General features: G+C 40.4%; 1 protein-coding gene across 1 annotated transcript; it reads right to left on the bottom strand.

Moving 5' to 3' along the window:
- Window positions 1-2,082: 2,082 nt before the first annotated feature.
- On the bottom strand, window positions 2,083-15,740 carry LOC108429857. Its single transcript, XM_017701910.2, has 5 exons — window positions 15,585-15,740; window positions 14,057-14,437; window positions 10,302-10,568; window positions 9,632-9,784; window positions 2,083-3,591 (listed from the first exon to the last, which is right to left on the bottom strand). Exons 2-5 carry the CDS (start codon window positions 14,349-14,351, stop codon window positions 3,422-3,424), a joined length of 885 nt encoding a protein of 294 aa, XP_017557399.1. The 5' UTR covers window positions 14,352-14,437; window positions 15,585-15,740; the 3' UTR covers window positions 2,083-3,421.
- Between the last annotated feature and the right edge of the window lie 564 nt (window positions 15,741-16,304).

Here is a 16,304-nt window from a genome sequence, read left to right as displayed (position 1 = left end):
CCCACATTAAATCTCTATTATAATACAGAATGAAATCGTACTTTATATATTATAATACATATAAAGTACAATCTCATGACATCTGTCTACACTTTGTTTCTGTGGACTGTTTTATGGAAGCCCGTCATAATAATAGTCAAAATAATGAGAAAGTTTTCCACAATTATGACTAGATATCTCTATCTCATAATTATGACTTAGTCTCTCATAATTACAATTTACAATCTTATCATTACGATTTATCATTTCAATTATGACTCAATCTCTCATGATAACGAAATACTTTCTCGTAATAATGAGAATCTGTGTCATAATTGACTATTTTATAATTATGACTTAGCCTCATAACTGATTTAGTATCTCATTATTATGACTTGGCATCTCATAATTATGACTTAACCTTCTCATTATAATAACATTATCTGACACAGCACTACATAAATTACACTCAGTCTAATCATTTTGACTGAATATCTTCTAATTATGACTTCTCGGAGTTATGATTTATTTTCTTATATTTGAGTCTCATGATTATGACTTATAGGGCCTGGGTTCGACTCCCCGGCCGGGCGGCCAGGGTCCTCTCTGTGTGGAGTTTGCATGTTCTCCCCGTGTCTGTGTGGGTTTCCTCCCACAGTCCAAAGACATGCAGTCAGGCCAATTGGACATGCTAAATTACCCCTGGGTGTGAGTGACTGTCTGTGTCTGTCTGTCTGCCCTGCGATGGACTGGCGACCTGTCCAGGGTGTATCCTGCCTTCTGCCCGAAGACTGCTGGGATAGGCTCCAGCATCCCCCCGCGACCCTGACGGAGAAGCGGCTTAGAAAATGGATGGATGGATGGATGGATTATGACTTATGTTCTCATAATTACGACAAATGTTTCTCATTATTATGAGATAGTAAATCATTATTATGAGATAGCAAGTAATGTTTATGAAAAACAGTCTCATTATCGTGAGACACTACAGAAGTTCATCATGAAAAAGAAAGTTATAATAATGAGATTTGTCACAATTACGGAAAACGTTCGTAAATATTTTCTCCACTGACGGGTTTTATACTATGAAGAACCAAAAATGACGTAAGAAAGAATAAATAAATAAATAAAATGTGGAAATAAATAAATAAATGTAGAAATGTGGAAATATTAAATATTAAAATACATCAATAAATAAATGAATAAATAAATGTAGAAATACAGAAAAGGCCCAAATAAATGTTGACCTGTGGAAATGTATAAATTAAAAACATTTATTTTTAGTGTGCCCTTTTTCATGACAAAAACGTATTATTTATTTATAAACTTATACATTTATTTATGTACACTTACGTCATTTTTGCTCCTTCGTATATTTGTGCTTTGTTCATTACCAATCTGACCCCTAGCCACGTTAAACTCACTCACTGAACCGAATCTCACGGTTGGATGGATCCAGTGGCGCACAAACAGAAAGAGTCGGTTCTGAACCGAACTGTTCATCTCTCGGCTCTGCAGCTGCAGTTCGTTGGGAAAAGAAAGTTCTTTGCCCAAATCAGCGAGCACGTGGATTCCGTTAAACCGACCTGATTCAACGGCCAGCAAACGCCCCCAAGTTTGTGCGCCACCACGAAGCGTATGACTGCATTCAGGTCTAAAGGGTGTTCTATAGCTGCACATACACGACCGTTTCCTCAAGTTTACAACGCGTTTCATTTTGGCTCGTTTTCCCCCGCTTCCGTCATGTATTTTTTGGCGCTTATGGGTAATGTAGTTCAATATAAGAAATTAACCTGTTGCATAAGCCACTGATAAACGAGTTACATAAACGCTTAGACCATTTCACAGAATATAGTGTGGCATGAAGATATTTTACAAAACCTGCCTTAGTGTTAATATTTATACATTTAGTCTTGCTTTGTGATTCGGTGCAGTTTGAAAGGAGTATAAATCGTCATTCAGCAATGAAGCCGTGTGTGTAGCCAGTTTCTAACATTAGCAAACGGTTTTCCCACAGATTTCACATAATGAAAATGAGCTCAACATAAAAACAAACCACAGAAAAAATGTGTATTTAACCAATTAACCAATAAAAGCCGTTAATTCTTCTTTTTGAATTTTTATTTTTGTGATTTTTCAGCCATCTTGTGTATTAAAAACACCAGTGACTTAACAGGCAGTTAAGTATTCATTTTTTATGTCGAACCGATTTAGATGCTTGTTTTTCAGGTTAAATGACAAAAATCGGTCACACTTTATTTGGATGGTCCCTTATAGATGCTCTACAGCTACTTAAATCATTAACAAACTTTCTGGAGATCATCAACAACATTCTGCCATTAAAGGGTTGGGGTTAGAGTTAGGAGTAGGTGTAGGTTTTGAATTGAGGTTAGGGTTAGGTTTAGGTTTAGGGATAGCTTTAATAAACTCTTTCACACTGAACTTCCAAGTTGTATTTAATGGATATTTAGTTGAATGTTATTGAAAGGCAGACTGAGCATTTACAAAGCATCTATAGTCAACCATCTCAGTACTTACTTAAAGTACTTAGTGTTACTTAAGGATACACTGAACATTTACAAAGAATCTACAGTGGACCATCCAAATAAAGTATTACCTAAAAATCTGTTAAAATGATCAGCTGTTCTTTGTTCAAAGTATTTGCAAATATATAAATAGAAGTTTTGGTATTAAATCTTATCCCAAGATTTTTTGTCAGTGGTGTTACCAAAACATACGTCATTAAAAACGCAAAAAAAAAAAACCCAGATGAGTCTCTCAATCACTTTTGGTATAGATGACTCAAGATAGTGTCAGTAGTGTTACTCAAAACAACACACTAGTCCCCATTATACTAGTAAAGCTCAGATTTTAGTCATTTTGTAAGAGGTGTTACTTTCCTGATGTTGTTCCAAATAACAGTCTATGCTTTACACTTGGATTACACATCTAAAACCGTACCCCATTTGCCACCACAATGGTAGCGTGAGCCAAAGGCCCAAAACGTTCTCCAGAGTGTATTGCCTTCAACAAAGTTAGCAAAACACATCTCTTAAACCAACGTAACATGGAGTTTATCCCAGAATCGTCTAAAAGAACATAAACAAGCCTCTGTCACAAAAGTAGACTTAAAGACAGTGCATGTTTACCATTTTTCCCCAACCATTTCCTGACTTTTAAAGGCATAAATAATCAGACTTTGATTACTAATTGACAAATGCATGGAGGACAATCCCAAGCGCAACCTAAATATCTGAAAATGTGCAAGTTCTAGCAGGTTGCAGGGCTCTCACTGTTTTCCAATGATGAAACATAAGTGTTAGTGACCATGCCAAATACCTGTGTACAGCTTAAAATACCAACACTATACTTCATTTGCACAGCACAGCAATGCGTGGCGTAAGACGAGTCCAGGCGTACAGTAAGGAGGTACCATGATGAATTATAAGAAAGGCAGTTCAGGGGCACTGAGGAGTTCCTGACCAACAGAAGAATTTCTGAGGGCAAACAGCGTGACTCCAGAGCTGTAAGCCGCAGGGATCATTACGTGTGTCATCTTTGGGTGGTCTTCATCACTGTGGTCTTCCTCATTCATCATCTGTCTGACTTGACCTAAAATGAATAAGATTATGCTCACAGTTAGGCAGGCAATATAGATAAAATACTAAATTGCAATTATATTTCCAAATATCGTGATTGCACACAGGGTACTGTGCAAAATCAGACCACCCTTCAGTTATTTAACTTCCTGTCAGACATTAAGTACAAGTTATTAATTTTTCAGGAGATATTTCTGAGCAGATTCGAGATAAGATAATCTGCAATTTGTAAGGAAGGGCAAAGTAAAAAGAAAATAAGTGGAAAGAAAACAGGAGTATTAGCTTATAGTTATTAGAAATTATGGAGATTGTGGGACACTTGCAATTATGCAAGACCTAACAGGCCACCAAATCTTTCCATCATCGAACGAACAGTACTTAAGGCTTCCATGTTAAAAAAACAGGAGAAAATCAAGATCCACTCTTGCTTTTGATCTGAAAAAAATCCACACATGCTTTTGTCCATCCTTTTACTGTGAGAAGACAACCTAGCTCTACGGGTCTGGAAATATGTTTTGCTGTCAGAAGTTGTTACTGAGATGGAAATACGTACAAATGGAGAAATGCAAATCCAACAAATAAGCTGCTGACCACCCCAGAGCCCAACCCTCAACATCACTGGATGTGTTTGGGATTTTCATCAAAGACTGAACTTTGGTCTTACAAGCTGGCTGAATATCCTTGCAGTTTTCTTTGAAACAACAAAAGGAAGACTCCTTTTCCTACTGGAAAGAAAAACAGATATTATATGTTGTTGTTCAGGCTTCTGTGTCATTTTTCTGCCTTTATGTGTTACTGAAAAATGAAAAACAAGAACTTGACTGCTAGTTTGCCTGAACATGAAACAGACTTTCGAAACCACAGTAGTGGTGGGCGATATGAACTCAAACTTGTATCACGTTTTTTTTCTACTATACAGACCATAACAATGCGATATCCTGATATTAAAAAAAAGTGGAACAATTTATAACAATAACAGTTCTAATAACAAAACACCGCAAAACAATTATTATTACTAACACAACTATTGTTGCTACTGCTGCCATTACTATTACTACTCTTACTATAAGAACAACTAAAAAGTGTTCTTCATTGTGTAAATACTATCAAACACTTAAGTAAGACACTTAAGTTGCAATCTAACCACTACCAACCTCATCTCCTTCTTGCCCTCCTTCCCTTCTCTACCCCGCTATTACCCTTTGGCCTCCTCTAAGGCCTGACTATGCTTGTTCTATGTACCTCATTATTTGTAAGTCGCTTTGGATAAATGCGTCTGATAAATGTAATGTAATGTAATGTAAAAAGTAGCTTCCTCAGTATAGAAGCAGCTTTTATGGTTCTCTCCTGCAGCCTCTCCTCATGTATGTTTTACCTCCTCACTCATGTTCAATTCCATTTAGCACTTTGTGTTTGGTGTCTAAAATAATATTTCACTGTTTGCTATTCTAGCAAAGACGTATCACTATTCCAGGTTTTTAAGTTTATACATTAAGTTTACTCCATGCCTTTTGGATTGATTTGATGAACTGATATGTTCTTCATTGTGCTTAGTTGTTTCCTAGTTCACTAGGCTTGAAATGCCGGCCCAATCACAAGTCAGAATGCGGTCCAGGGTAAACAAATGTTCAGTGCTCTTTTAAGAGCACTCTTTTTATTGTTTATTGACCAAAGTGACAGATTTGATAGTTTATTCATTTGGTAAAAATATCTGTAAAACTTTCTTGCTACACAACGGCACAAATGCTGTATAAATGACCAGCAAGTGCAAGCTGTAGTCTGAAACTGACCCAAATGTGTCCAAGCGCAAACATCTGAAACAGCGCGTAAAAACACAACGTATTTATTAAAATAGTAGTATGTTTAGAAAGTAGTCCAGTCAAATATACACTGCTGTATAATGTCTACCTGCACTGCAAGTTGAAACTAGCTGGATATGGCAGGAAGTGGCACTCAGAAATGCGGTTTTGCCTTAAAGCATAATTTTGTCAAGTTTAGAATTGTTATTTGGACTGCTCATGCTTCTGTTCAAGTTGTTTTGGGGCAGCACTGTTTGTGGCTGAATGTGTTTTGGCTTATCGCGTTATCCCCAGTACAGCAAAATTCATATCACGAGAAAACTGGTCATACTGGTACTCACTTTCATACCGGTATACAGCCCACCTCTTCAATACAGTATCATCTAATGCACTGCTTCCCAATCCTGGTCCCTGAGGCCCAATGTCATGCACAATGTAGTTCTTTTCCTGCTTTAATACACCCACTTCAACCCAATAATGGGCTGCTGAAAGAACTTATCAGATGGATCAGGTGGGTTGGGAGCAGGGAAAATACAAACCCAATTCCAAAAAAGTAAATAAAAACATAATGCAATTATTCACAAATCACATAGACCCATATTTACTCATATTAACTCATTTAGAACTTAATGGCAGCAATGCATCTCAAAAAAGTTGGGACAGGGCCACGTCTACCATTGTGTAGCATTCCCTCTTCTTTTAACAATAGTCTGTAAACAATGCTGGAGTTTTGGGAGAGGAATGTTGTCCCATTCTTGTCTGATATAGGATTCTAGCTGCTCAACAGGCCTGGGTCTTCTTTGCCAGATTTTTCATTTCATGACCCGCCAAATGCTTCCTTTTGGTGTGGGTCTGGGAGGCAGGCAGAAGAGTTCAACACCCAGACTCTTGTTTTGTAAAGCAACGCTGCTGTGATGGCTGTGGTACGTGGTTTACCATGGTTTAGCATTGACTTGCTGAAATATACAAGGGCTTGCCTGAAAGAGTCTGGATTGGAACATATGTTGTTCTCTGTATGCTGTTCAGCATTGATAGTGCCTTTTCAGATGTGCAAGCTGCCCACCCCATAGGCACTAATGCAACTCCATACCATCAAAGATACAGGCTTTTGAACTGTACGCTGATAACAAGCTGGATGGTCCCTCTTCTCAAGTCCGCAGGACACGGCATCCATGGTTTCCCCCCAAAAATGTTTAATTTGGATTCATCTGACCACAGAACAGTTTTCCATTGTGTCTCAGTCCATTTTAATCTATGCTTGGTTTGAGGCACAGAACAGCACAACGATGAGGAAAACCACACCTCCTCCAAGTGAACTGATGCTGTGTCTGTTTACTGCTGATGTGCAGAGAACTCTACACAGAGTCAACCCACGAAAGGCACTAGGGTCCGACAGCATACCAGGCAGAGTGCTCAGAGAATGTGCCGAACAGCTGGCTGATGTTCTCACGGACATATTCAACATCTCTCTGAGCACTGCAGTCGTTCCAGCATGCTTCAAGTCCACCATCATCACCCCTGTGCCGAAGAAGTCTCCAGTGTCTTGTCTCAATGACTACCGTCCCATTGCACTCACTCCCATCATCATGAAGTATTTTGAGAGGATTGTCATGAGGCACATTAAAGACCAGCTTCCTCCTTCACTGGACCCACTGCATTTTGCATATCGCCCCAACCGCTCAACTGACGACGCCATCTCCACCACATTCCACCTGGCACTTTATCACCTAGACAATAAAGACACCTACGTCAGAATGCTGTTCATAGACTTCAGTTCAGCATTCAACACCATCATTCCCCAGCAGCTGATTGGAAAACTGAGCCTGCTGGGCCTGAACGCCTCCCTCTGTAACTGGATCCTGGATTTCCTATCTGAGAGACCTCAGTTAGTCAGGATAGGAAATAACATCTCCAGCACCACCACACTGAGCACTGGTGCCCCTCAGGGCTGTGTGCTCAGTCCACTGCTGTTTACTCTGCTGACTCATGACTGTTCTGCAAAGTACAGCTCAAACCACATCATCAAGTTCGCTGATGACACAACTGTGGTGGGTCTGATCAGCAAGAACGGCAAGTCAGCATACAGAGAGGAGGTGCAGCGGCTAACGGACTGGTGAGGAGCCAACAACCTGTCTCTGAATGTAGACAGTGTGAGGTGACCACCCCCCACTGAACATCACTGGCTCTGCTGTGGAAATCATCAGGAGCACCAAGTTCCTCAGTGTCCACATCACAGATAACCTCACCTGGTCCCTCAACACCAACTCCATAGCCAAGAGAGCCCAGCAGCGCCTCTACTTCCTGCAGAGACAGAAGAAGGCTCATTTCCCCCCTCCCATCCTCACCATGTTCTACAGGGGCACTGTGGAGAGCATCCTGAGCAACTGCATCATCGCTTGGTTTGGGAATTGCACCGCCTCGGACTGCAAGACCCTACAGTATATAGTGAGGACAGCTGAGAAGATCACTGGAGTCTCTCTCCCATCCATCATGGATATCTACACCACACGTTGTATCCGGAAAGCCATTAGCATTGTAGATGACCCCATCCATCCCTCACACGGACTTTTTTCACTGCTGCCGTCCAAGCATCCATGCCATCACTGTCATACTCTGCAACAGCTTTATTCCTCAAGCAATCAGGTTTTTAAAATCACAAGGACTGAACTAACCCCCGCTCCCCCTCACACACATACTCCACACACACAACTCTTTGATGCTCTACTTGCACTATCTGGATCACTGCTGCTACACTGTGTTTTCACTGTTACACTCAGGTCTTTCTACCTCAGTAACTGCTGTGTTTATGTATGTCATCTGACTGCATGACTCATCACAGCATGTTAAATATCTCTGCACATAATTCCACGACCTCATGTCCAGAATGAGTGCTGTGTCGGTGCTGCACTGTCCTGTCTGTTTACTGTGTCTAATGTCTGTTTAATTTATCATATTTATTTTTAGTTTCTAGTTTATTTTTTTTGTTTGCACACGATGTCTGCATCGTTTGCACTTTGTACTTTGTATTCCTCGTTGCACCGTGTTGTTCCTGGAGGAACATAATTTCACTCCACTGTGTACTTGTACATTAATGGAATGACAATAAAATCCTCTTGACCTTTACCTTAAATGAGCTTTGACCCAGAGAAGATGGTGGCGTTTTTGGATCGTGTTGACGTATGGCTTCTTCTCTACATGAGCAGCTTTAAACTGCAATTGTGTGTTCACAGACAACGATTTCTCTGTTTCTGAACCCATGCAGTGATTCACAGTACAGAATTATGCCTGTTTTTAATGCAGTGCTGCCTGAGGGACTGAATATCACAAGCATCCAATATTGACCGCCAGCCTTCTCCTTTGCATACAGGGATTTCTCCAGATTCTCTGAATATCTTAATATTATGTACTGTAAATGGTGGGATATTCAAATTCTTAGCAATTTTACATTTAAATTTTCTGAAATTGTTCCACAATTCTTAGAGAGTTTTTCACAGATTGGTGAACATCTGCCCATCTTTACTTCTGAGAGCCTCTCCAAAATGTTCTTTTTAAACCCAGACATTTGAGTTAGTTGCAAATTGTTCGTTCATCTGTTTTTATTAGTATCACTTACTTTTCCAGCCTTTTGACGTCCCTGTATTAAATTTTTTAAATGCGTTGCTGCCATCAAATTCTAAATGAGTTCAATATTTTTCATGAAAAGGTAAAATGTCTCTCAACATCTGATGTGTGTTTTATGTTTTATTGTGAATAAAATATGGGTCTACGATGTCTGCAAATCATTGCATTCTGTTTTTATTTACATTCATTTACATTTTACACAGCGTACAACTTTTTTGGATTTGGGGTTGTATTAAAAAGTGCATTGCATTGGGCCTCCAGGACCTGGGCTGACTAATATTGATCGTTTTCTGTGATCACGGATTAAGCCTAGTACTGGACTACATTTTCCTTTCAGCAGAGAATCTCAGTTCTTAATGTTGTGTAGTCCACGACTAGGCTTAATCCCTGTCCAGGAAACCAACCCCTAATGTGATGTGGCCATGCAATATTTTATAATAATATTTTATAATAACACTGATTGATTGGTGAAATGCTCATTTGTATATGCTTGACCTCTGCCATAGCACTGCGAAGACTGATGTCATGATTAAGGAATGATATATTGTGTAGCCAGCTGTCTGTAGTTGACCATAATCTAACGAAAGAATATTGTAAAAGTACGGATGTCAATAAGATTTACACTTATAGTACCTTCCACATCAAGAGTTTTCCAACGTGGATCAGTCTGCTGGTCTGAGATCAGTGATAGTGGGGATCCTGGCATTAGTCTCTTCAAGACATCTTCACGACGTATCAGCAGCACTGATTCACTGCACAGGCGAATGCGTACCTCCTCCTCACCAACTGTGGACACAAACCACAAGACCAGATAATTAGTAACTGGTAGAAAGTCTGTCCTGGGGACCCCGTGGTCTGCACATTTTTCTGTTTTTCTTTCTCTAACACAGCTGACCCAGCACATTAGCTTATTAATTAGTTAATGAACTGAATCTGGCTTTGCTAGATCATGGAAAGTATAGCATGGGGTCTCCAGGACAAGACTGAAAACCCCTGACTTAAAGTGCCTGTAAATATGAGAAACACTTTAAACATGCCGCCTCATGTATCCACCTCAATGCACTTGTAGTTTTTTCCCCTTCTTCAAAATGTATCATGAGAAGGGGCACTTTTCTAATCTTTAAACCACAAAATGACACTCTCCACTACTCAATGACTACAGTGGCATGACTGTAAGCAAGCAGACATGTTTAGAACCAATGTTGAAATGATTACTTTTTTATTTTGGCTGAGGCATCCCTTTAATGATAATTAAAACCATTCTCAATTATGGATGTCACAAGTCTCTTATATCACCACATACCCACATCCAGAGGATTAGTCATGAACACAGCATTGGGTCCCACTCCAAAGATCAGTTGGTGATGCCAAGCATCAGGGATTTCTTCACCCTCTGCCACCCCTCGCTGCATGTTCATGGTGGCTACAGGCACAGCTCCACGTCGGATCCAGTGTGCCAGCCATGGTACCAGCTTTACCCGCCTTGCTGGGTGGAAACCGAAGAACTTGCCCAGCACTTGACCGCCACTGGCCCGCTCTGCTCCGTCTATCAGCTGATGGTGGGTGGCACCTGATAGAAAGCATGTCAAGTCAAGTCAAAGTTTACAACAGGTGTTGTTCCAAAGCAGCTTTACAGATAAAAACCTTTACATCCTCCTCTGGTCAGCACCAGATAGCAAACTGCATTAGTATAAAACATTTAGATACAAAATGGGGAAAAACAGGTGGCGCAATGGTTAATTCGATAATTTGAGTTTATGCAGCAGCAGTAGGGTCAGTTCAGGTGAGGTTTGCTTAGGTTTGTACAGCATGAAATTCCACAGTAGTCAAAACAGTGCAGATCAACAAACGGAAATGGAACTCTGGCGACTCTAGCAGCTCTGGTACCTCCCAAGTGGCGACTCTTGTTTAGGGGCTCAAATAAAGGGAGAGAGAGCAAAAGAGAGCGAGCGAGAGCAAGTGAGAGAGAGAGAGAGAAAGAGAGAGAGAGAGAGAGAGATTGATTAACAGGACTGGTCCGTTTATGGAGAGATATTAGTGAGTTAAGTGAGTGCAACAACTGATATTAGTAAAGATAGAAAGGGTGGACATAAAGGGCTAGATTAAGGTTGTCCTTCTCATCCTGAAGGGCCATAGCACAGCAGAGTTGAGGGACCCGGTTGAGAAATGTAACCTACATTTTGACCATTCTTGTGGAAGCTGCTGGAGTAGCTTCATAGTCTATTGCCAATAATGCTTCATGCATGGGGTCTGACCCAAAGAAAGTTTAAGAGAAATGCTGAACTAAGCACTACACATAGTTTAAAAAGTACAAGAATGTGTACAGTAAAACACACAGGACACTCTTTATTTAGGGGCAGATTTAGTAATGTTCTGCGTTTATGTTTCCTATTAAAAACTGGCTGTCATGGTTTCAAAGGGGCAATAGCCTTTTTAGTGCCTGTAATAAGATGAAAGGGGTGGAGCTGCTTATTTGCACATTTGCCTCACTGCATATCATCACTGTTCAAAAAAAGAAAAATCTCCATTTATTAGATTTTTCTATGTCATTTGAGCACAGAGGCCGCCATTTACATTCTGTGAAAATTTTGTTATGAATGGACCAACATAAATGTTCCAACACTGCTTGGAATAAGATCTCTTTAAAATAACTTACAATAAAAGTAATGAACCTTTCTACCTTATGTAAATTGTAATGTAGCCTTTTTTCAGACAGTAATGATTTGCTTTTATATCTCAAAATGCTAAATACTGGGGGGCTTTACTGTAATGAAGCACTTATTAAGATTTACTAAGACTGATAGTAAATGCTGAGTGTGTGTTAAAATAAGACTGCTCTTACTTTTCGGCACTGCTACTGTTGTTGCTGAGAGCCGAAAATGTAGCATCATGTACACGTACATCACGTTGTTATTTTCAACTGAAAATAAAACAATATTCTGTGAACATTTGCCATGTAATATTATTCTCAATCTTCTTCTTCTTTCAGCTGCCCCCTTTAGGGGTCGCCACAGCGGATCATCTGCCTCCATCTTGCCCTATCCACTGCCTCCTCTACTTTCACACCAACCATCTCCATGTCCACCTTCACTACATCCATAAACCTTCTCTAAGGTCTACCTCTTCTCCTTCTACCCAGCAGCTCCATCTCCAACATTCTTTGCCCAATATATCCACTATTCCTCCTCAACACATGTCCAAACCATCTCAACCTGGCCTCTCTGGCTTTATCTCCAAACTGCTCCACCTTCACTGTCCCTCTGATCTGCTCATTTCTAATCTTGTCCATCCTTGTCACTCCCAACGAAAATCTCAGCGTCTTCATCTCCGCCACCTCCAGCTCAGCCTCCTGTCTTTTAGACAGAGCCACAGTCTCCAAACCGTACATCATAGCAGGACGCACTACTATCTTGTAAACCTATGTAATATTATTCTCAATATGATGGATAAAATTAATGAACTGAACCAGTTTACCAGTTTTAGTAAAACAGTGCTTTAAATTGGAATTTCCTAAAACTGTGGGTATATTTGACATTTTTCACATGCCTCAGGTTTTGTCTAAACAGTGACTTCACAGTTTTCTCCCTCAATCTGCTGTGAAACTTCATAAGTAAAAGAAAAAAATGTTTTATTCACGCTCAAATCAAACAGATGCCAATGGTGCTGGAAGCTCTCCATGAAATTAAACAAGGATTTTATATTACATAAAGTTTCTCAAACAAACCGAACGAACATGTTTCAAAATGATCAAAATAAGTACTTATTGTCTCAATTATTGTTCATTACAGCAATATAATGATGCATTTTGTCTAAATAGTTATAATAAAAATAATAATAAATAACTAATGTGCATCATGAATTTCAATCTTCACTGATTTTTTTTATTATCCTATTTCATATTTTAAAACAAACAGCATTCATCCCACTTCAAAAAAGGCAATGCATATATTAAACAGAGGGATAACGCAAAAGGCTGAAGACTTCTAAACTAAACTAAACTAACTAATCTTGAGAAAAGAAGTCATTATTTTAATATAATGAGTTACAATTTGAACCAGATGTCAGATGCTAATTGTTTTTTCTTTTTTCTTTTTCTATCAGTCAGAAATGGGCTTCCATACAAAAAGCATGCTAGTCAAACACACGTTTATACTGCACTACTCGTGCTAATTACGAAGACACAACTGTGTCCATTTGCATGGAAGTTCTTAGTAAGCTACTAAATTAGCCACCCCCACTCTGTAATTATCACCTCTTAGTATCTACGTGTTAGAACAACATCCAACACTGTAAACATTAAGATCAATTAAGATTAAGAGACCCTTATTCGTCCCACAATGGGGAAATTTCACCTCCGCATTTAACCCATCCGTGAAGTGAAACACCACATACACTCTAGTGAGCACACACACACTAGGGGGCAGTGAAGACATTTGCCCGGCGCAGTGGGCAGCCCAATTCACAGCGCCCGGGGAGCAGTTGGGGGTTAGGTGTCTTGCTCAAGGACACCTCAGTCATGTGCTGTCGGCTCTGGGGATCGAACCGGCGACCTTCCGGTCACGAGGATGGTTCCCTAACCTCCAGCCCACGACTGCCCCATTGATACAGTTTTGGGGAAAGGGTGCGTTGACTGAAGTCTTGTGCACTGTGCTTTTGCCCATATGAGAAAAGGGATGCACACAGACTCTATACACAAATTCGGGACAACGTGAGGGACTGGAGACGAACATTTTTCACTGTCTCATCATAATCCTAAACAGCCGACAAGCTGTGAGCTGCCCTCTAGACCAAGTCATCTAGCGCTGCTAGTTTCATCAATTTGCTCATATTGAACTAATGGACCGTGTTGCAAAAATTTGTACAGCATTCATTTAAAACATTTCGAGAAAAAGATGTGTTCACTTTTACAAGGGACAAACACAACCATGATCTGATCAAGCTCATATGTTCAGGAACACCAGGAACACCAATGTGTTTTGTTCCACTACAATTGCCAACATGGCTGAGTGAGGTAATGTGTTTTACACCCCCTGTAACACATAACAGAAAGCAATTTACCCGCTTCGCTGCGTGAGTGAAGGTAATCAGGCAATGGGGAATCATTCCTCCTGAGTCTAGTCCGTACACAGTGGTCAGCTGTCTCTGGGGCCACTGTAATCCCCAAAGCCTGGAGTACATCCACCACAGCTGTAGCACCGCAGGCTGAGACTCCGATCTGAAGGGTCTGCCTCTCCACAGCCTCTTGGATGGACCACAGCATGGCCGTGTGCACCTCTCCTTCTTTGTCCTCCTCAGCGCCGGCTATGCTGCAGGCAGTAGCTTCTCTCTCAGAGTTGGGAGGAACCGCCTCCATTTCAGCCCCCAACTGACTGTCCAAGATGTTAATTATGGGCACCACTTGGACATCCACTTCTCCAGGAAAGAGCAAAGGTAGAGAGACTGAACAGAAAGAAAGAAAAGCAGATAGAAATGTTAGACGGTCTGTTGGCAATCGCTAATGGAAAGGATCTATAATACAGTAGGAATTTTCAGAGAATTCCCTCAGGAATCTCATAGCATCTTCGGAGAACTACTTCAGTGGTTCTCAACCAGTTTTGTTTTTCCAGACATTTAAAGAGCTCTTTAAATAGGACTCAAACAAACCCTCAGCCACATCAGCTACACACCCTAAATATGTTTAATTAAAGAAGATATGAGTCCACGTTTAACCATATTAAGCTGTTTTCACAACATTGTAGACTTTTGTTATATAATGAAAATTGAACTGTTCATCAGACCAGTACTGAGTATTACTAATACAGCTACACGTTTAGTATATGTAACGTATAATGTGGACGATGGCAAATCTGTAATAAATAAGAAGAAATCATATTTACTTTGGGCATAATTATTATTATTATCACTTTTCAAGGATTTGTATGTTCATCAGTATTTTTTTTCTTCAAAAGGGACAACTTTCTGCAATTTCCTTTTTTTTTTTAACAACCTTTTCACAAAACAATGGATTATGCATTTTTGTACCCACTCGATGTGAGTTCTCTACATTTGGACGTCTGGTTCCTATCACCACCACTGTGAACACATTTTGACTCTAGAACACCTGAACACTCTTTTAAAAGACTGTACGTACATGGCAACGAATGAATTGAGCAAAATAACGAAAAGCTGATGGATTTTCACCCTTCGGCTTCATGACTGTACATCTATTTGGTGGTGAAATCTGACGTTTAATACACTGCAGCTAAAGTTGTGAGGGATGGTGTACAACAGAACCTCAACACCATCCTCTGTGTGTGTGTGTGTGTGTGTGTGTGTGTGTGTGTGTGTGTGTGTGTGTGTTACGTTACAGCAAACTGCCTATTTTTGTTCCCCTCTTAAACCTGAAGATTCAGTAACAAAGACAACGACGTCTCACTAAAACACCCTAATGTCAGCGGTTTTAGGCGTTCAGCGCTATAACGCGTCAGAAGTGTGTGCTCTTGTCGCGCTGCCTCAATAACCGGCGTTAGCATCAGCTCGAGGCGGCGGTTATTTGACGTCAGTCAGGATTAAAAGTCTACTAGAATCAGTGAAAGAGGATACCAACCGCAGGGTTTTCACCGGGATAAGGGGGAAATGCCGGCTACGGAAGCTCACTCCCCATAAAACAGCATGTTTAGTCCGTTTTCACACTACCCTGTGGCGCCGCGGTTAGCTGGCTGTGTTTTGATTCCGTGTCTCCCCGGCAGAGGAAGGTCACTGAGCGGCGCGGCTCTCAGTCCGTGAATGCGGATTTGTGCGAGGTGCTGTCAGTCAAACAGAGCCCACTGCAGTGAACTACAGAGGACCTGGACCACCTGAGGGCAGTGCAGCACCGTTACACCCATTCAGAGCGACACACAACACCAAGACTGAGGCATTTCAGTGCCTCTCAGAAACACAACAAAACCCCACACATTTCAATAGAACATTCATTCACTTGGGAAATGAATATACTCTACCTTTCAGTGCTAATGCTTTACTATGAACCCACTTGGGCTGCAGATAAAGGCATAATACATTGTTTAAATAGGCCATTTCTGTGTTTTAAATACAGAATCCTGTAAATAAACACACTTTTTAATAAGCGTCCACGGTGATGAGCTACAGAACTCTGGAGAGGCCATGAGGTAGTTCTAAATTTCTGGATTGTTGTCTGGAGATAACAAGTTATCTATCTTGTGATCTCGAGATAATGAAGGTGAAGTATCTTGTGACCTCAAGAAAACAAAGCTGTTATCTTGAGATAACGAATGAAGTGTTTTGTGATCAAGATAATAAAATCATC

This window comes from Pygocentrus nattereri, chromosome 12 (assembly GCF_015220715.1).
Source record: "Pygocentrus nattereri isolate fPygNat1 chromosome 12, fPygNat1.pri, whole genome shotgun sequence".
Classification (NCBI taxonomy): Eukaryota; Metazoa; Chordata; class Actinopteri; order Characiformes; family Serrasalmidae; genus Pygocentrus; species Pygocentrus nattereri.
This window is presented reverse-complemented; position numbering and strand designations above follow the sequence as displayed.